Here is a 21,596-nt window from a genome sequence, read left to right on the forward strand (position 1 = left end):
TTTCTCTTTGGATTGTTTCAGTCTGTAGAAGGTGAAGAAAGTTCAGTTTGTAAGCATTAATTTCAGTTGGTCATTGTTTCTTCATTCGGCTGTTTGTCATCAAGTCTGTACATAGTCCAACTGTTCCTCCTCGTGGCACTGCCAGCAATTATAAATTATCCCCAAAAGTATTGTTTTTTCATTAAGGACATGCTTTGTCCTTAAGGAGTCACACTACAAGTTTGCATTGCAGTGTTCAAATGAGTGCATAAGTGGACACATTGGGTATTAAAATGTGTTTTATCTTTAACCTTTTTCTTTTTGTAGTAAAGAGAGCAGGATGAATGGACAATACCAGCAGCCTGTGGATAGTCTAAGCAATGACAATAAGTAAGTTTAAGTAGCTTTAAGTTTGCATTTATCAAATGCAAACATTGTTCTCTCTGTATTTTATAGTATGTCACTTGCACGGTACGCTGTACGTACATAATGGAAGTCAATCACACAGCAATGGTTTTAAAGTTGTCTGCCTTTTGGAGTGTAGACTAGTGACTGTTAGATACTTAAGAGCTCCCAGTCTATTGGTAGCTTGGTGATGGAAACCATCTGAAAAGCTGGCTGCTTCTTTGTTTAATAACTCTGAAGTAGGAGTGATGCTATTGTAGTTATTTTCAACTCGCTCTGAGGGAAGGGGGTGGGGAAGGGGGCTTACTGCATAGTCTCTAATTCAGTGTTTGATGATATTGAAAGCTTATTTTAGTGTTTTTAAAATGGTTGTTGTTTTTAAGGACTTTTTATTTTTAATTATATAGTCACCTATTGATAACTTAATCTGACCATAAATTAGCTCTGCTTGAGACAGAATGTAACTGTTTCAGTCTCTGACACTTGTTTGGTGTTCACAGTATCCTATAGTTATTTTCTAACTAATATTTATAAATTGCAGTTTAAAGATTCACTGCCCATTATAAATACAATAGATACCAAACCCATCAATTCCCTTTTGTGTACAAACATATGAAAAGTAACCATGTGTAGCAGTGGAGCCAAAGTCAGTTCTCAGAATTTGATCTGGAGGTACCATTGATGTACAAGGCTTGCTGAGTACGTTGCGATAATCTGTGTAGTTATGGGAAGGAGAGGCCTGTTCTTAGTGAGTGCACTTGTTCATTCCAGAGTCCTATGTGAACAGCACAGGCTGAGAGAGATGCAACTTGTGTGTATGTGTGGGCATGACATCATAACTGGCAAGCAACCCAATCACAAGTGAGTCTTTTTGTTATCCGAACGTGTTCAATAAAAAATAGTGTCTCACTCGTCAGTGTGTTGTGGGATTCCTTTAAAGGGAACATCTCACTTCAACAGCCATTAACATGTAATATATTTCTGAATAACTGCAGGCGAGTGTGTATTTCATGAGAACCTGAGGTAGAATTCCACTCAAGGTGGTAGGGGATAGACCTATAAAAGCAAAGTGTAGAAGGAGAAGACATTTGGATGCTAGTCCAACCAAATCTGTTGTAAATCTACCCAACTTATTTGAAGGGAATGACTAATCATAATTAACATTTTTGCAAAGGTAATCAAAAAATCTTTTAGATATCAATATGGAGTTGTCATTTACTGTTTGCACTCCATGGAAGAATCTTTATTATCCTATAGTTCTACACAGGATTAAACATTGGTCTTTTTCCTTGATCTTAAATTACATTCTTGGCCAGATATCTAGTTTATAATTGAAGCACACAGACTGAAATAGTTTGTTCTATATTATTTGTCTATGGTTGTTCATTTTGCATCTGGTTTGTTCTTTGTGTGCTCTTTTAAAATAGTCTCCTTTATTTTGAGTCTCTAAATTCTACACCCTCCATCTGCCTAACTTGGGGGAAAATAGTTCAATTACAGAGTCTTGAAAACAAAATTTAGAAGGCACAGGCTTTATTCACCAGTCTCGCTCCTGTATGCCACAGATACAGTAGTATTAAGCTATCATGGCTCTCTCACCCATACCACCTTCAACTCCCTGTGTTAGGCACAATAAATTTCTTTCTCCATCTTCCTTGGGAGGAAAAAGATCAAGTTGCATTTTCCATCTCTGATGTTCAATTTCCTCTGAACTTTTTTTTGTAGAGTGTAATTTGAACCCAAATTAGTTCCCTTCCTTGGAATTATAGTTTTTTCTCTACTGAATAGTATGCATTACTTTTTCTTGCAATTTTAACCATGCATGATGCTGCTGAATATTGTACTAGAGCCCTCTAGTGTTTTACTCATTGTCCAGCAATAGTTTACTTGTTCTACTTGATTTACATAAGCTTTTATTGTTAAAGATTGGGATTGTCTTCCCTATAAAGAAGTCCTTGTTGCTCTCTTGAATCCCACTAATATTTGTGTTGCTTTGCAGATGAGAACACTGAAATTACACAAAACATTCCAGCACGAACCATATAAGTGATTTAACTGTGTTTAAAACCATTTCTAATTGACTCCCCAAGTACTTGTTGATGACCACTGCAATGACTGGCTTCTGCAAAAATTGATTTTTTTCACCCAAGCTAATATTCTGTTCAATGTGCTTTGTGTAAATATACAATGCGTTCCAGCCAGATTCTTCACTTGATATTTCCATCTTGTGGCTTTGTCACAGAATTTTGCATAATTTTCAGAAGTAATCTTCCATCATATAACTTGTAAAGAGTAAGCAGCAGGATCCAGCACAGATTCCTACTTGCTGCTCAGGTAAAGCCTTCTCCATTAATACCTATTTTCTGTAGTTGGGCCTGCTTCCAACTGAAGGAGAAAATATGACATTAATTATAAAATCATCTTTTTGAAAAGTCTCTACTTAAGCACCCTCATACCTTTTTGAAAATCTGGATAGTCTTTAAGTGGTAACTAAAGTAAGAGGAAAAAGAATTACCAGGATGCTTCCAAACTGAATGTCTACATATCCAATGGAAATTGGTCACCACCTGTAAAGTGTCAAGAATGGGAAACTATTTATACTTTCATGGGTTCATCTCTCCCACCCTTTTGTGCACCTGTGGTGACTCAGTTCTTTGGGGCAATCCCAACACTGGAGCTCCTAACAGAATTAATCGCAATATCATCTATTTTCTTTCATTTCTTTAAGAATGCAGCTGCAAAGGAATGTGTGATCATGGAAAATTGTAAAAATAACTGTGTAAATGCTATGAAGGTAGCAGGAAGAAATGAGCAGGTTTGGATGGTAGAAAACTCCATCTTGAATATTTGAAGTGAAGTTATAACAAATCAGTCTGAATATACATCCCTCCTACAAGCTGTTGAATGTTATGCACATCTCTTGATCTCAGTAATGTTGTCCTTTTCTCTTTCTGCAGGTATTCGCTGTTTGCAGTAGTCAATCATCAGGGAACACTGGAAAGTGGGCACTATACCAGCTTCATTCGACAACACAAGGACCAGTGGTTTAAATGTGATGATGCAATTATCACCAAGGCTAGCATAAAAGATGTGCTAGACAGTGAAGGGTGCGTACCAGTGGCTAGTACAAATTTTGGAAGGAAGGATGGGAAAGACTAGCTGGTCTCTGATTCACAGAAACTAAAATATCTATCTAGATCTGCAGTTTTTGCCTTTGATTATCTTTGTGAGCACACTGTACATATGCACTGGTTTTTGTAAAAAAAAAATGAGTTATCCAATTGTCCACACATCTTTCTTCCTTCCAAGTTTGAGTCTGTTTCTCCAGATTCCAGGGTTTACGGCACTCTTGAATTAATCAGGGTTTAATTCATTTGTTTCCTTAAGAAACTGGAATACATGAATAACTTTTCTCTTTGGAGTATGTGATGTAGCCATTTTTGTATTGCCTCTAGTATCTGGATAGATTTGCTTTAGTGCAGAAAACAAAGTTATAATATTCTAATCATGATCTTGCCAGTTCCTTGTGCAAATTTATGGCTGCCTATTGATATCATGCTCTCTTTTAAACTTGAATCCATCTTGAAGAGCTTCCACCATACTTTGATCCCTGTTCAATGCTGTACACTGCAGCCTAAAGTCATTGAGTCAAAGTTCCTGTTCATTGTTTCTCTTCCCTGGTCTCATTGTCTTGCATTTATTCACCCTAAATTTTCATTTCACTCTTCAACTTTCCAACTTTCCAACTCAACCCAATCCTCCTTTGAACTCTTCGAATGGTGAGATTTTGAAAGGTGGTGATGTTCAGAGGGACCAGAATGTTCTTGTATGTGAATCATTGAAAATTAACCTGAAGGTACAGTAAGCAATTAAGAAGGCAATTGAATCTGAATATAAGAAACTTAGTCTAATTATGTAAGGCCCTAGTGAGATTGCACTTGGAATATTGTGTTAATCTGTTCTCCTGACCCAAGCATGGGTATATTTGCAGTAGATGAAAGGCAGTGAAGGTTAACTAGGTTGATTCTTGCAGTGAATGGTTTACCGTATGATGAGAGATTAAGTAGACTGGGGTTATAGCAGAATGAGAGGTCATTTCATTGAAATGTACAAAATTCTTTTGGGGCTTGACAAGGTAAATGCATTGATGTTTCCCTTAAATGTCTCAGGTCACTGTCTCAAAATAAGGGGTCAGATTTTTGCAATTGAAGAGATTTCTTCATACAGCAGGTGGTGAATCTTTGTAATTCTGTATCCAAGGGGGCTGTGAAAGCTCAGTTCCTGAGTATATTCAAGTCAAACTGATAGATTTTTCAGTATTAAGGGAATTGATAAATATGGAATTTGTGCTGGAAGGTAAAGCCATGGCCTTTCTGAGTGGGAGAACAGGCATGAGGGGCTGAATGATCTTCTGCTGCTGTTTCTTGTGTTATGCCATCTATTTTGCCTGTTTTCTATCATTTGAAGTTCTACCAGATTTCTTATTTGTTCAGCTTGGTTTTTTTTTAAGCTTTCAGTTCCTTTTTTTGGATTTTTTAATTTTGTGTAGTGCTGGACATTATACCTTACCAACAGTTGTATTTGCACACATGGTATAATGTCTCACAACAGTGGTTGTCGCTGTCATTTTTAAACAAAAAGTGCTGTAATAAAGTTCTTTGGTTGGTTCTGGTGTGCATCTGAGCACATAAGTTAATTGCTACTTTAATACTCAGTTTTCTTTTTCTGTAGGTATCTCTTGTTTTATCACAAACAATTCCTTGAATACGAGTAGCCTTATCAGACTGGGGGAAGCCTTCAGAACGATACACAACCTACCTGAAACTCTAAGTACTGTCAGCACTGAGTGAACCTACTTGACATTGACTTTGGTCTGAAGGAGTGAGACGGAACACCCAATGGAATGAGACTGAGGAGGCACGGGTTATCCTCAAAGCTGCAGCCCGCATCTCTGGAAAGAAGGGAGGGGGGAGGGTGCACATCTCTGCTTCTGTTCCCATGGTGCTCCAGCTCCAGCTGACCAAGTGTATAACAATAATAACAAACCATCCCATTGATATGTGATGGGTTTGAGAGCAAATCGATGGTATTAATGACTTGCAGATACACTTCTGTGGATTTAGATATTGAGTACTGTATGAAACTAGTAGGCATATATTTTCAGAAAAATGGCCATTAAAACTGAATGCAGTACTGAGACAGGTTTTCAGTATGTATGTTTTGCCAGAGGACTGCGGATTGATGCAACCTGACAGATCTCTCTATTGGGCCCAGGTTTGTTTGCCTTCTAGCTTTGTTTTAATTTTTTCCTGTCAGAAAGGTTCAGAGCAGCTGTGCCGTAATGAAACTGTACTGGACTTGGTATTTGTTTATTGTACAAACGCTCATGTTTCAAGATGGCCTTACATCACAGTGGTGGAAAATTTTGTGTTTGTGTCTTAAAACATGCATGCGTGTACGTGCATGCATAGGTGCGCACACGCATGCACACACATCATTGCAGTTTGAATCGTAGCCACAGTGACTGCTCTGGATTCTTCCCTTCGGTTTATTTTTTAAATTATGCAGTCTGGGCATAGCAGTAGATCGATGTTTGGGAGCTTTTGCTGTCTTGTCAGAAAGTAGGATCCATGTGGCAGTCCGAGTGGCCTTCATTATATGAAACAATGTGATCAGACCAGAGGGGCCTGAGACAAGGGAATGCTGATGAAATGCAGCTTGTTATGTTTATTCTCTTTTTTTTATATTCTGTATTAGTTGCTTTTGGAACTATGATCCACAAATAGAATATTCTGTACATCTTAAGCAGGATGGGATGTTGAGGAGCAACTCCCGAATAGCTTGTTCCACAGGAGCTGATAATTGCTCATTTCATAATGTTGTACAATCTCGGTTAAGGAAAAGTAAATTTTTTATTTATACACAAAGTCATAAAACAGAGCATAACTATGGTTAACAGAGCATAACTATGGTTAACAGTTCACGGTGATCAGCAAGTATCCTGGATGCCATGTTGATTCTCAGTAAACTATCTGGCCCATTAAGTATGTCTTTATAGCACTGTCCCATTTGTTGCACTATTTGCCGAATATCCTGTTAAGGCTATTCCCTCACTGGGCTGCTTTAACCCACTGCCTATATGAAATAACGTGTCTTCCCCCACCAGAGCAAGAAGCCAGTCCTTTGTCACTTGCCTTTGGTTAAGCCTTCGTAAAATACTATCATTCAAATTTGTGTTTCTGAGGACACATGGCATCTATATTGTGTTTGCTGCAGCTCTGCGTATTGTGATGGGTTTTTGTGTAGCTGCTAGCTATCAGGGCAGCAGAATAGAGAGAAATGCAAGGCCTTGTGGAACCAGGTCCAAATTCTAGCCATTCATGTTAGACAGGGTAATTATCGTACACTTGGGTAGGAAGTTTTAGCATCAGTAGCTGGAATCCCTGTAGGTATTCACCACCAAATATGGAAAAATTGCAGTTAAATTCGACAAAAGCAGAATGCAAATAAATCCAAATCCAAACTGGTGCAATGTAACTTGCCTCTCATCTGCTGTTCGTGAGATGATTTCAGGTTTAAGTACAGGATGCACTTTTTTCAGCTGAATTGATTCTTAAATGTTTTTCCAAATTGACCAAACTGGGTCCCCTTCCCCCACTGTTCCCATCTGCCCACCCCATCTCCCTTATTTGATTCCACCTTCCTTTCCTATCAGATTCCATCATCTGCAGCCCTTTTATTGCCCCACCTATCACCTCCCTCCCAGCCTCTGTCACTATTTCCACTCTTTCCTCTTCCATCTACCTGTCACCTCTCCACAGCTGGATCTACTTATCGCTTGCCAGTTCTTGCTCCATGCCTCCTCACCTCTTTATACTGACTGTCTCCCCTGTACTCTTTTAGTCCAGATGAAGGGTCTCAACTGGATATGTCAACTGTCCATTTCCCTCCACAGATGCTGCTTGACCCTCTGAGTTCCTCCAGCATCTTGTTTGTTGCTTTGACCAAGCAGTTTGTCCCTATTGAAATGCTGCGTTCTCTGGATAATTAACCCCTCTGCTTGTCTTGTTTTAGTGTTTCTGAGATTGAAGATTGAATTTGGAATATTCCCTTCAGCTGTTCACCTTTTAAAATACAATAATTTGGTTGAACTCCACAATCTGCTCTATTCAGTTTGATCCTCTCAATATTTGTCTCTGTATTTCTTGCCATGAAATGATGTTAGGAAACAGTAAATGTGTGTGTTCCAGCCTGAAATTTGACAAACGATCTCTTCAGGGTGTTTAGAAGGTTATTCACAAACTAGACATATGGCAGAAGGTATTTGGATCATGAGAGACTGTCACGTGAATCTGCCCACTGGCAAATAGTCATCCATGAGTGAAGCTTCAGACAACCTGTGGAAGCAATTTTAAATTGTCCTTTTATAGCTGCTTTTCCCTTGGCACCTTTGTGTATTAGCAAATAAGGTTCCGCAGTGCTTTGCATTCCTCTGGATCTCAGAATTCAAAACTCTTTCACTCGGCTTAAAAATACATATGCAAGTTGAGTTTCATTTGTGTTCATTCCTCTGGAATAGGCCTTTTTAAGTAAGTATTGGGTTTTCTTGTAACTACAGTGAAGTGTAGAACCTGTGCTGTTTACATGTAGGTGAATGCGGTGTAAGTCCCACGCGGGCATTTCATATGCCATCCCCTGTGTATCGTGCAGTGCGCCAGAAACTTAAGTATTTGGGTATGGCATGGGCAATGTCCACATGGCAGTGTAAGCTACATTTTGAGAATTGTTTTCTCGTATATTTAAGGTCAAGTGACAAGTTTTCCATTATTGTAGAAAGAAATCTTCCCTCCATACATTCCCATCAGAACTTTTTAATGTTACTGTGAAGCTGTGCAAACAAAATGATTCGTAGAAGAATTAATTATAGTTACAGATTTCCTGCACTGATTTTGTCTGAAATGATGTAATAGCTAATGATTGTTAACTGATTTTAGATCTGAAAGCAAAAATAAGATGTTCAACATAGTTCTTATAATCCTGCTGTTAATACACTGCTAAACATTGGCTATAACATTCATTTTGGTAGTATTTTTAGATGATCTCCAAAGTAGAATTGCCAATGGCAATGACTTCTTTTAAGGTTTCTATTTATTTTCATTCACAATTATGCAAAAATCTCAAACATGTCACTTGGCCTTCAGATTGTCAGTTATCCTGCAATGGACTCTTGCTCAACTTAAACAGATGTGTAGCTCACTGTAGTGGAATGGATTCAATAACAGAAGTGGAAACATCCAACTGTAATACAACTGCTTTCACACACTTTGCCCTCAAAAGGCTTACAAAACTAAAAATCAGCCTCAGCAATTTGATAAGTGATATGCTCGGCTCATGAGCTTGAGTAATCGCAGTGCATTCTGGGAGTTGCCCTTTTTATTTGTGGGTATTAGTGTCTGGTATACAAAAGCTGCTTAAAAGAAAATGCATTTCCTGGAGTGCCAGGTGGGTCAGGCATTTCCCATGCTAAGGATCATTTGTTAATGCACTATCCTCTATAAAACAAAATGTAAGGACTCCCATTAATATCCTCCAGACAGGGTAATGTATATTTGAATTCAGCCCCACTATGTTATTCTAGTTCTCCATTTGTGGTATTGCCTGCAGTACCAATTTCATTTGTAATCTCATTTGATTTTTATTTTCCATGTTCTGAAAAAGCAAAATGTCAAAATAAATCATTTGACTATGGGAGACTACCTGATATTGTCTTCATAATGTCATGGAGACCTATCTATTTGTATTGTATCATATTGTATTTCCCTGTGATATATTTGAATGTCCTGCCATAATCAGTGAGACAACTTTTTCTCCTTACATACTGCCTCTAAGTATGTACAATTTTGGTTAGCATAATCTCACTTATGAACTATGGTAGTGAGAACAAAACCCGTTTTAGTCCCTGGTGAACTTTGGTGATGCCAAGTTCGAATGTTAGCTCGGTCTTGCATCATGCCTCTAATTTTCTAGTTGTTTTAAACTTTCCTTCAGTATCTTTTGAATTGTGCATGATTTTGATTCTGGATTTGTGAGGTGTTATTTTTCCCCACATGCAAGGATCACTCATTTCTGTCCCTATAACTTGTATCACCTCCAATATGTGCACATTTTAAAGCTCTGTCATATTTTCAATTTATTGATACAAAAAAGCACATCCTTTTACATTTAGCTTTGCTTTACAATTCTTTGAGATTCCCATTTGTAGAATTTGCTTCACAGGTCTTGCTTGTAATACTCTCTGAAGATCGAAATGAGTCACAGTATCTAAGACGCATCATGCATGTAACTATTCTTAAATTGACCATTACATTTCATAATAACTAATGCTTCTAAGTATTCACATTTTAGTTTTTACATTTTAGTAGACTTTAAGTTTTCCACAACCCAAGTAAGGCTAACTGGCCTTAAACTTTTTGTTTCACATACATTCTTAAGATATATGAAGCTATTTGGCCTATCGGGTCTATAGCTTGTTTTGTTTCTGATTTCTTTTTGGACCCTTCAGTGCAATTCACAAAACCAAATGAGTCATTTTCTCAGCAGCCTCCCAAAGGTTCATTTGAAAATGTTTTATAAGTTTTACATAAGGTTGAAGACCTATGGATAATCCAACAGGCGGAGTAGAACACTTTCTATCTGGCAGTGCTGTTGCGCAATATGCATAAGTGTTGAATTAATATTAGATCTAGTGAAGTTCTATCATTGTTCTATCTCTTCTATTCCTGAAGTTGCAAGCTTTGTTTTTTTTCTGTGGAAGCTATTCACAAGTAATTTGCAGCCATTTTCACATTAATGCAGGGTGTATAGATCACAGTTACGGCCTTTAGACCTGCTAAGTTCATACTGCCTCTAAAACCAATCCAGCACTTAATTTCTTGCCCGTTACCTATAGCCCTGCTTACTTTTCAGCTTTTTATGTAGCTCCTTTTTAAAATGTGATTGAACCTACCATTTGTAGTCTTGGTGGATCCTAATTTTTCACTGTTTCTTTTAAACAAAAAGCGTAAACTTAACTGGTCTTCAATGCCTTTTTTCTCATTTGCACTTGTTAGGTTAGCAGCAGGAATAGCTGGTTTCCCTTTCCTTCCACCCCTATTTTTCCCCCTCTTTCCTTCCACCCCTATTTTTCCCCCTCTTTCCTTCTGCCCCTTTTTTTGTCTTCCCCAAATCCAGCTCATCAAAATGCACAAAGACACGTGTGGTACCTGCCAATCTGAATAACATGTGAACCACAGATCATGAAGTAACGAAAATATTGTCTTGTCCAAGCCCTAAAGTGATTTGCCTATTTTGGTTGAAGACAGCCTTGTTATGTAACAGTAGTCTGCAACAATAAAGTGTTCTCTAGTACAACAATCAAACTAAACTACCCTCAGTAAAATGGGCAATCGTTAAAGCCCTGAACTTTTCGAAGAGCTAACACTCTCACTGTAGGATGTAAACAGTGGTCATTGTCAAGTGGTTTCAATACTTAATGTGGCACTTCTCCAGGAAGCTCTCTATTTCTTTTGTGCTGGGTTGGGAGGGAGAACAGATGATCTGAAACGGCTTGTTTTGGGGGACTGTGGCAGAGGGCAGAGCTCGTGTGTCGGCTGCAGGTGCTATCTGGATGCACTGATGGGACGTTGACAGGTTTGACGGCAGCTTTCGTTCTTTCCTGCCGATCCTCTGCTCCGAGAAGCAGTAGCTGCAAGTTTCCGATGGTTCAGATGATGGATCGGAGGAGATGCTTTGATTCTGATCGTCTCTTTCAACGCCCCGTTGCAGCAGTCTGTCTGAAGAAAAGGAGTTGGCCCCGTCTATAGTATAGTACAGATTTACTGTGCTAAAATGCTATTTTAACACATATATTGTAGACAATATTTCACCGTTATTTAATTTATTCTATTTCCTTTCGACCCTCTGGTACTTTTCCACTCGTCGATAATTTCTCGAAACCGATTTTCGACCCAGATTTCGTCTCAGCCGGGAATGTTGCGCCGCGGGCCAGGCCGAGCCCAGCTGCTCGCCGCGCAACACGGGCCTCCGACCCTCCCGCTGTTCTTCACTATCTGATCGGTTGGTCGTGCTCGCAGTAACCGGTGCCGGGACCCTGCCTTCCTCCGCCCTCCCTTGCCAGTCCTGGCACGGCCCGAGCAACGTGGGAATTCGGGCTCCGGCTGTCCTCTTCTCCCGCTCCTGGAGGCGAGGCCTCGGCGTGGCACCCGGCCCGTATACAGGAGGGGGAGCTGGGTGAAGGTTTGAGAGGCCCAGGTATTCAAATATTAACCTCCTGAAAATGTGTTATATTTCCATTTTAATACTTTAAAGCACCAGCCTGAGGACTGCGGAGTGGGCATCCGAACGGCTCAGTCCTGCCCACTGTTGACTTCAGATCCCCACTGAATTCCCATCTCCTGCTTTAAACTGTTGTCCTGCAGAATCTCGAACACTGCGAGTGTTGACACCCCGATTAATGTCATCCCTGACTCCATGAAACCCCTGCTGGACTTATCATTTTCTCACAACTCTGGCCTGATGACTGTACTACCCAGGTCCCTCTCTGAGTATGGTCTGACCATTGTCCCAATGGAATGGTATCTTGTTCTTTGTGTCGAATGTCTTGGAGTGTTCATTTGAGAACCAGCTCTGATGTTCCCACCAAGGACTTGACCTTAACCAGTTATGTGCTTAAATAACAACTGTTATCTAAACTCAGTCTGGAGTAGAACTCTGCTAATCCGCTATCCGACCATTCAAACATCCCAATGGTTTGATATCTGATTCACCAGTTTCCCACACTCTTTAAGCTGACCGGGGTCCTGTTTCTTGCACTCCGTCTAAACTTGGTTTGCTGGGAAATTTATTATAATATCGTAACATCTTAAAAGTGAATTAAAAATGTATTGGTATTAATAGGAATAACATCCAATAGTACAAAAAATTTGCTGGTCCAGCAACACAAGTTCCAAGCATGCTGGATAGTGGAATGTTACTGTATTTTGTGGTAATGCCAATTCCTTCACTGTTCCAGTTGTGGATACATATTGAGAGGAGGCAGTTCTCAAGCCCATTTGTCAAGCGAGCCCTATTATTTGGTCACAGAAGTCTGCCTAATTTCCTCTGGCATCACACTCCTCCTCAGACAACTGTAATCCCCAAATCATTTCTGACACAGCCTATGAAACTCATCATGCAAAAACAATCAGAATTAACGTAACTACTCAATGTTATAATCAATTGGTTTCAGGTCAGGACAACCTGATTGCTTCACACTTGGCTGCTTTGCAAATTGACAGTGTCCCTAATCCTAATCCTAATTTGTTTCAATAATAACAAAATACTATTTAGTTATTCAGATGAGTGTTTTCTCTGCATTCTTGTATGCGGGCATGCAGTTTGGCACCTTTGCCAGTAGGGCTTGGGAAATAGCCTTGCTTCCTTCACTTATCTGAACAACACTCTGAACCCTTACTTTAGTAAGGATCATGAATGGTGCTCTATTAAAATTTAGCAAATAACATGCTGTATCTAACAGTTCATATATTTAAAAACTACATTTTAAAAAGTTAAATGTACCTGATGCTAGAAAAGCTGAGTTGCCCTAACAGGATGTGGTGTTTGGTGGGTTGTTTTTGTGCTGAAAGGAAACCTAGAAGAAACTCAGAGATGCTTTTGTGATTCTGGAGATGAAGGTCAGTAGTTTAGTTTAGGAGGTGATATCAAGAAGCCATGGAATGTCAGTGTCAGAGGAAGTGGTTGATGAGATGAAAATCTCGTCTGGTTTATCTTGGATGTCGTCCAGTTGTTCTAGCTGCACGCAGCCGTGGAGTCATTGAGTCATACAGCACAGAAACAGGCCCTTTGGCCCAACTGGTCCATGCCGACCAAGATTCAAATATAAGCTAGTCCCATTTGCCCGTGTTTGGCCCATATCCCTTTAAACCTTTCCTATCCATGTACTTGTCCAAGTGCCTTTTAAATGTTGGTAATGTCCCTGCCTCAACCACTTCCTCTGGCAGCTCATTCCATATGGACCACCCTGTAAGTGGAAAAAGTTGCTCCTTGGGTTCCTCTTAAATTTTTCCCCCCTCCATTACTCCAGCAAGGGTGCATGAGGGCAAGGCAGTGGATATTGTCTGTCTGGACTTTAGCAAGGCCTTTGACTAGGTCCCACATGGTAGGCTGGTCTGGAAGGTTAGGTTGCATGGAATCCAGGGAGAGCTAGTTAGGTGGATTCAAAATTGGCTCAAGTAGGAAGCAGAGGGTGGTGGTTGAAGGTTGTTTCTTGGAATGGAGACTGGTGATTAATGGTGTGCTGCAGGGGTCGGTGTTGGTACCCTTATTATTTGTTATTTATATAAATGATTTGGATGCAAATGCACAAGGCTTGATCAGTAATTTTGCGGATGTTACAAAATTAGTAGGTGGTGTTGATTGTGAAGGTTATTGTAGATTACAGGGGGATCTTGATCAGTTAGGGAAGTGGGCTGAGGAGTGGCAAATGGATTTCAATTCAGATAGAGGGGCCCAGGAGTACAAGTGCATAGTTTGTTGAAAATGGTGTCACAGGTAGACAGGGTGGTGAAAAAGGCCTTTAGCACACTGGCCTTCATCAGGTCAAGGCACTGAGTACAGGAGATGGGACATTATGTTGCAGTTGTACAAGACATTGGTGAGGCTGCACTTGGAGTACTGTGTACAGTTTTGGTCAGCCTGTTTATAGGAAAGACGTGGTTAAATTGGAAAGAGTGCAGGAAAGATTTATGATGATGTTACCAGGACTAGAGGGCCTGAATTATAGGGAGGAGTTGGCTCTTTATTCTTTGGAATGTAGGGAATGAGGAGCAACCTTATAGAAATGTTTAAGATTATGAGAGGTATAGATAAGGTGGACAGTAACGGTCTTTTCCCCAGGGTAGGGGAGTCCAAAATTAGGGGGGATAAGTTTAGGGTGGGAGAGGAAAGATTTAAAAGGGACCTGAGGGGCAACTTTTTCATGCAGAGGGTGGTGAGTATATAGATTGAGCTGCTAGAGGAAGCAGTTGAGGCAGGTACAATGGTATCATTTAAGAAGCACTTGGATAGGTACATGCAGGGGTGGGGCTTAGAGGGATGTGAGCTGAATGCAGGAAATTGGGACTAGCTGGGTGGGCACTGTGGTCGGCATGGACTGGTTAGGCCATAGGGCCTGTATCCGTGCTGTGTTGCTCCATGATTCACCCTGCACCTATGTCCTCCCATTCTTGATTCGCCAACCCTGGAAAAATGACTGTGCACATTCTCCCTGTCTATTTCCCTCATGATTTTATACACTTCTGTTAGATCACCCCTTATTCTCCTACATGCCAATGAATAAAATCCCAACCTGCTCAACCTCTCTCTATAACTCAGTCCCTCAAGTCCTAGCAACATCCATGTAAATCTCTGCACTCCTTCCAGCTTAATGGCATCATTCCTTTAGCAGGGTGACCAAAACTGAACACAGTATTCTAAATGTGGCCTCACTAATGTCATTTACAACTGCAACCTAACATTTCCAACTTCCATACTCAACGTCCTGACTGATGAAGGCCAGTGTGCCAAAAGCCGCCTTCACCACCCTGTCTACCTGTGACGCCACTTTTGGGGAACCATGTATTTGTACTCCTAGGTCTCTCTGTCTTACCATCATAACAACACAGGAGACTATTTGGTTTATTGAGTCCATGTCAGCTCTTTGTAGGGCAGTCCAGTCTGTTCCATTCTCCCGCTCTAGCCCTACTTCACTGCTGAGTTTTTGGTGATTACCACTTGCTACTTTTTTAAATGCTGTCACAATTATTCGTGTGTCTTTTGCCCAAAACTTTAAATCCATTACTTTAACCCTTGTACTATCGCCTAATGGGAACAGCTTTTCTAATCCAGTCACTATGTTATACACATCTATCAAATCTCTATATAACCCCCTTAGCTTGAAATTCCCTCATCTTCCCTGCACTTCTCAAGGACCAGAACTGGAGACAATAATCTCGTGTCTTAACCAGAGAGTTATGAAAGTTCAGTATAACTTCCCTGCTTTTATCTCACTCATGGTGAGAGTGGCTGATTTGAGGTTGAAGTGCTGAGGATTTGTCAAGAGAGGCTTCAGAAAGAGGCTGGGCAGTGATAAAGATCACTTACTTTCCTCTATATTCTTAGTAGGTTTAAAGATGGCAGTCAGGGCAGTCTGCAAGAGTCATCCCACATTCTTCAGGAGACCAGAGAAACTTCCAGTGTCCTTGGTGACTATGTCTACAGGAAGTGTGTCCATCTGTACCTCCTGACTGACCACATGGAGCAGCTGGAGCAGCAGTTGGACTTGCTGAGAGCTTCATAGACAAGAGCTTTGGTGAGGTGGTTGCTCCACAGGTACAGGCAATAGGTAAGTGGGTGACCACCAGAGGAGACATAAGGGGTAGACAGAGTGCAGGATTCCCCTGTAGCTATTCCCCTCACTAACAAGTATATCGTTGTGGGGGGGTGGGGGGCAGTTTTGGTGTACAGGGAGAGAATGTCCTTGCAGAGGAGAGCAGCAGCCAAGTCTGTGGCACCATGACTGGCTCTGATGCACAGCAGGGGAGGGTAGAATATAGGGGAGTTGTAGTGATAGACTCAATAGGGGGACAATCTGGATTCTGTGGGTGTGAACGAAACTCCAGGATGGCACGTTGTCTCCTGGGTACCAGCATTGAGGATGTCTCTGAGCAGTTGCAGAACATTCTCAAGGGGAAGAATGAGCAGCAGCAGGTCATTCTAAACATTGGTTCTAATGCCAAGGGTAGAAAAAGGAATGAGGTCCTGCAAAGTGAATATAAGGAGGTTAAAAGCAGAACCTCTCAGGTTGTAATCTCTGGATCACTCCCTGTGCCAAGTGTGAGTGAAATGTAGAAATGCAGGTTGGAGGGATTCAGTTTCTTGGACTATTGGGACCCTTTTTGGGGCAGAGATGACTAGTACAAGAGGAGTGGGTCGCATTTGAACTGGAGGGGGACCAGTACCCTGGCAGGGAGATTTGCTAGAGTTACTCTGGAGAGTTTAGACTGGCAGGTGGGGTTGAACCTAAAGTAATCATCTGTCAGATGAGAAGGATGAAGCAAATATAGAGGTTAAAGCAAGCAAGTCGAGTAGGTAGGCCAGAATGGGGCAGGACAGGAAGCAAGGATGGTCTGATGGGCTAAACTGGATTTATTTTAACACGAGGCCTCAAAGGTAAGGCATATGAACTCAGGGCATAGATTGGCAGATGGGAGTGGGATATTATAGCTATTATGGAAATATGGTTGAGGGATGGGCAGGACTGGCAGCTCAGTGTTCCAGGGTACAGATGCTTCTGGTGTGATAGTGTGGAGGTAAGAGAGGAGGGGGAGTTGTGCTATTGATTAGGGAGAACATTACAGCAGTACTTGGAGGGGATATCCTGGAGAGAACATCCAGCAAGGTAGAATTTAGAAATAAAAAAGGGAGGATCAGTTTGGGATTATACTATAGACTGTCCAATAATTAGGAATCAGAGAAGCAAGTATGTAGCAAATTGCAGATAGGTGTAGAAATAATAGGGGTTGTTATAACAGATGATTTTAACTTCCCTAATATTGGCTGGGGCTGCCATTATGCTAAGGAATTTAGATGGGGCAGAAGTTGTTAAGTGTGTCTGGGAAAATTTTCTGAAGTGATATGCAGATGGCTACATTCAACCTCCTCTTAGGAAATGAGGCTGGACAAGTGGCTGATGTGTCAGTGGTGGAGCACTTTGGGATTAGTAACATTTGAATTAGCTTCCAGATAATTATGGGAAAAGAAAAAAATTAGAGACCTAAATTGGGGCAATGCTAATTTTGGTAGCATTAGACAGGGACTTGCAAAGGTTGATTGGGAGTGGCTGTTTGCAGGGATGCTAGGCAAGTGGAAGGCTTTTAAATGTGAGATAGGAAATGATCAGGGCTAGCATGTTCCTGTTAGAGTAAAGAGTAAGGCTAGCAGGATTTGGAACCCTGGTTGAAAAGGGATATTGAGGGTCTGGTCAGGAAAAAGGAGGCATGTGTCAGGTACAGGCAGCTGGGATCAAGTGAGTCCCTTGAGGAGTATAAGGGATGTAGGATTACACATAAAATGGAAATTAGGAGGACAAAAGGGGGACATGAGAGATCCTTGGCAGATAAGGTAAAGGAGAATTCTGAAAGTTTATTAAGTATATTGAGAACAAAAGGATAACTAAGGAGAGAGTAAGTCCCCTTAAGGATGTGTGTGGTAATCTACAGGTATGTATTGAAGCATGGGAGGTAACAAGGTCTTAAATGAATATATCTTGCCATTATTTACTGTGGAGAAGGACGTGGAAGCTAGTGAGTTCAGAAAAGAGAACAATGATATCTTGAAATGGCGATACTTCACAGGAGGAGCAAACTGTTGGCACCCTTGAATCTCAAAAGGATGGATAAATCCTTGGGGCCTGACCAGGTGACTAAGACATTGTGGGAAACAAAGGAGGAGATTGCTGGGGTCCTGGCAGAGATTTTTGTATCTTTGAGGTACCGGAAGATTGGGGGATGGCTAATGTTGTGCCTTTATTTAAGAAAAACTGCAAGGACAAGCCAGGGAACTATAGGCTGGTGAGCCTAACACCAGTGGTGGGAAAGTTATTGGAGGGATTCTGAGGGATGATCTATCTACATTTGGAAAGGCAAGGACTGATTAAGGATAGTTAGCATGGCTTTGTGCATGGAAAACGGTGTCTCACGAATTTGAGTTTCTTTGAGGAGGTAACCAAGGGCAGGACACTGTATATTATATTCATGGACTTTAGCAAGGCCTTTGACAAAGTCCCACCTGGCAGGCTGGTCCAGAAGGTTCAAATACATGGGATCCATGTGAGATAGTAAATTGAACACAAAATTGGCTTCGTGGTAGGAGACAGAGTGGTAATGGAGGATTTCTTTTCAGATTGGAGACCTATAACATCGTATGCTGCAGGGATTGGTGCTGGGTTCTTTAATGATTTGGAAGAGAAAGTAGGTGGCATGATTAATAAGTTTGAAAATCACACTAAAGTTGATGGTGTAGTGGACAATAAAGAAGGTTGTCTAAGGTTACAACAGGATCTAGATCAAATGGGAAAGTGGGCAAGAGAATAGCAGATGGAATTTAACTCAGACAAGTGGGAAGTGAGGCTTTTTGGGAAGTTAAACTAAGGACTTGCACAGTAAATGATAGGGGCTGTGGGAAGTGATATTGAACAGCAAGACCTTGTGGTCCAAATATATAGGGTTCCTTGAAAGTGACAACATGGGTGGACAGAGTGGCGAAGAAGGCATATGGTGTGCTTGCCTTCATTGGCTGAGGCCTTGAATATAGGAGTTGGGACACCATGTTACAATTGTACAAATCATTGGTTAAGCAGCATTTGGAGTATTGTGTGCAGTTCTTGTCGTCATGCTATCAGAAGGATGTGATTAAGCTAGAGAGGACACAGAAAGGTTCCATGACAATGTTACCTGGACTGGAGGGCTTGAGTTATAAAGAGAGTTGGATTGGCTGGGACTGTTTTCCCTGGAGTGAGGGTGGCTGAGGGGTGACCTTACAGAAGTTTATAAAATTATAAGAGGCATAGATAGAATAGATAGTCAGAATCTTTTTTTCCAGGATGGTGGAGTATAAAACTAGAGGACATAAATTTAAGGTGAGGGGGAAAGATTTAAAGGGGATCTGGGGGTAAGTTTTTCTACACAGAGGATGGTGGGTAAATGGAAAGTACTGCCAGAGGAGGTGGTGGAGGCAGGTACAATCACAACATTTAAAAGACATTTGGACAGATACATGGATAAGGAAGTTTTAGAGGGATATGGATCAAATGCAGGCAAATGCGATTAGTATAGACGGGCATCTTGGTTGGCATCATATGCTTTGCTATCTCATCTATCAATATGTCCAGCCACCTTCAAAGATGGCAAATGAACCCCCAGCTCCTTCTGTACCTGCACACACTGTAGCACTGTGTCATTGTTTATATTGTCTCCAAGGGAACACCACTGTTTTTATCCAGTCCAAAACTGATCCTACTAATCCATGAGCTTCAGTTTTGTTAACCAGCCTTGTGTGGTATTTTGTGAAATGCTTTCTTAAAATATATATAGACAACATCTTTTAGCATTCCTTAATCAGAGCATTAAGTTAGTCAAACACCTTTTCCAAATCTGTGCTGACTTTAATAAATAAATCTTAATTTTTTTCCCTGATTATTGTTTCTAAAATCTTATACACCATCAATGTTAAACTGAATAAGAGTATCCTTACACTTTCTCTTGAACAAATGTGCTACATTTGCCATACACAGAGAAGAATGGAAGATTCTGACACACCTTTCCACTATCTTTTAAGTATACTTCCTTCAACAATCCTGGGATGCAGGCCCTCGAGATCAGATGACTTAATCATTCTAAGCATAGCCAGCCTTTCCAGAACATCCTGCCTTTGCTCATCCATTACCTCTACTATTGAAATTTTGATGACACCTTCTTCCTGATAAGAGATAATTAAATGTATAGAAAGGGTAGTTAGCCAAACTGTTTTTCCCATTAAGGGGGGTGGGGGGGATCAAAAACAAGAGCATAGGTTGAAGGTGAGGGGAAGGAGATTTAAAGAGAATCTGAGGGGTCAGTTTTTTTACACAGAGAGTGGTTGATATCTGCAATGTGCTGCCAGAGGAAGTGGTGGAATTGGATACAATCACTAATTTAAGAGCCATTTAGACAGACAGGTAAATAGGCAAGGCAAAGAACGATATGGTTCTACTGTGGGAAAATGGGATTAGTGTGGATGAGCAAAATGGTTGGTATGGACATGGTGGGCCAAAGGTCCAGTTTCTGTGTTGTATAACTTTATGACTCCATGATTTTGAGTTGTTAACAGAGTTGGGCAGTGAGCCATTTGCCAAAGGAGCTCCAGTCTCCGTCCTCTACTAACTGCAGCAATTATGTGGGGACACAAGAGACTGCAGATGCTGGAATCTGGAGTAACAATCTGCTGGAAGAGCTCAGCGGGTTGAGCAGCATCTGTGGGAGGAGCTCATGATGCAGTCCTGATGCAAGGTTTTGACCTGAAATGTTGATAATTCCTTTCCTCCCACAGGTGCTGCTTAACTTGCTGAGTTCTTCCAACAGATTGTTTGTTGCAGAAATTATGTGGCTGTTCCTGTTGAGTTTCTGATCAATGGTTGTTCACAGGATGATATTGACAGAGGATTTGTCAGTGATGATATAGAACGTTAAGTAGACGTAGGGAGGACCTCAATAAAATTGGTCATTACTTGGCACACTGGCCTATTCTATATGTTGCGCATGAGCTGTTTCATTATCTACGGATATGCTGCATTATCTAAGGCAGTATAATTATTAGTAGACAGTGTTAATTCCAACCTAATGGAAGAAAAGCTATTGATGAAGCAGCTCACCACTCAACCTATTGTGGCAGAAGTGTTTACTTATTAGTTCCCAATCCATGCTCATGTGGTAATCTCCATTCAGGCTGATTTAATCTCCAAAAAGGAATAATTTTCCTCTACAGGTCCTTCTCTTTAAAACATCACAGACAAAAATTGTGACTTTTCACATCTTCATCCCTATTAGAATTGTCCTTTTGAGAGATTCAGGAAAATCCATTCATCCTATCGGATTTGCGTCACGTTACAGTTTTGGATCTTTTGGGGAAAATTGTAAAATTTCAAAAGATTGGAATGGTGAAAATTTTATTTCAGAAAGTAAACTGCTATAACGTGCTCCCTTGTGGTTTTAAGAGATGAGAGTGGGCAGGAGGCTAATCTGCTCCCAGCAGGCAGGCCACTTTAAATACGAGATTGGGAGTCTCTCAAGCCATTTGTTTATGGGTCTAACCCCTATTGGCTCAGGTTCCAGGCTTCTAAAAACACAACAGCCTTGTGCCTGGATAGGAACAGAGATAATATCATTGCTGTACTCCTGGAACAAGACTTTTCCCAGCTCACCAAACTTGCATACTCCACCCCCATTCCACTACCCTTTCTGTCAGGCACCTATATCCAGAACAGCAAACCCAGGCCAGATGTAAGTTCCTTTGCTGAGATTTTGGCTGCAGCCTCTTCTGGAACATCTGTCACCTGACAGCATGGCAACCCAACCAGTCAC

At 40.9% G+C, this 21,596-nt stretch overlaps 2 protein-coding genes across 5 annotated transcripts in view; one reads left to right on the forward strand and one right to left on the reverse strand.

Moving 5' to 3' along the window:
- Nucleotides 1-9,134, forward strand: part of usp22 (ubiquitin specific peptidase 22) — a 160,538-nt gene extending 151,404 nt beyond the window's left edge. Inside the window, exons 11-14 of one of the 2 annotated variants that reach the window (XM_052022494.1) lie at nucleotides 307-369; nucleotides 1,156-1,245; nucleotides 3,342-3,491; nucleotides 5,116-9,134. In XM_052022494.1, the coding sequence (XP_051878454.1) occupies nucleotides 307-369; nucleotides 1,156-1,245; nucleotides 3,342-3,491; nucleotides 5,116-5,158 (346 nt within the window). In that variant the 3' untranslated portion in view covers nucleotides 5,159-9,134. The remainder of the gene's footprint in view (nucleotides 1-306; nucleotides 370-1,155; nucleotides 1,246-3,341; nucleotides 3,492-5,115) is intronic. The other variant, XM_052022495.1, reaches the window with a different exon arrangement.
- Nucleotides 9,135-10,905: 1,771 nt separating this feature from the next.
- Nucleotides 10,906-21,596, reverse strand: part of LOC127573912 (tumor necrosis factor receptor superfamily member 13B) — a 35,569-nt gene continuing 24,878 nt past the window's right edge. For 2 of the 3 annotated variants that reach the window (XM_052022496.1, XM_052022497.1), the window contains exon 5: nucleotides 10,906-11,240. In XM_052022496.1, coding sequence (XP_051878456.1) covers nucleotides 10,906-11,240 — 335 coding nt within the window. The remainder of the gene's footprint in view (nucleotides 11,241-21,596) is intronic. The other variant, XM_052022498.1, reaches the window with a different exon arrangement.

The sequence above is a fragment of the Pristis pectinata genome, chromosome 8, assembly GCF_009764475.1.
Source record: "Pristis pectinata isolate sPriPec2 chromosome 8, sPriPec2.1.pri, whole genome shotgun sequence".
Classification (NCBI taxonomy): Eukaryota; Metazoa; Chordata; class Chondrichthyes; order Rhinopristiformes; family Pristidae; genus Pristis; species Pristis pectinata.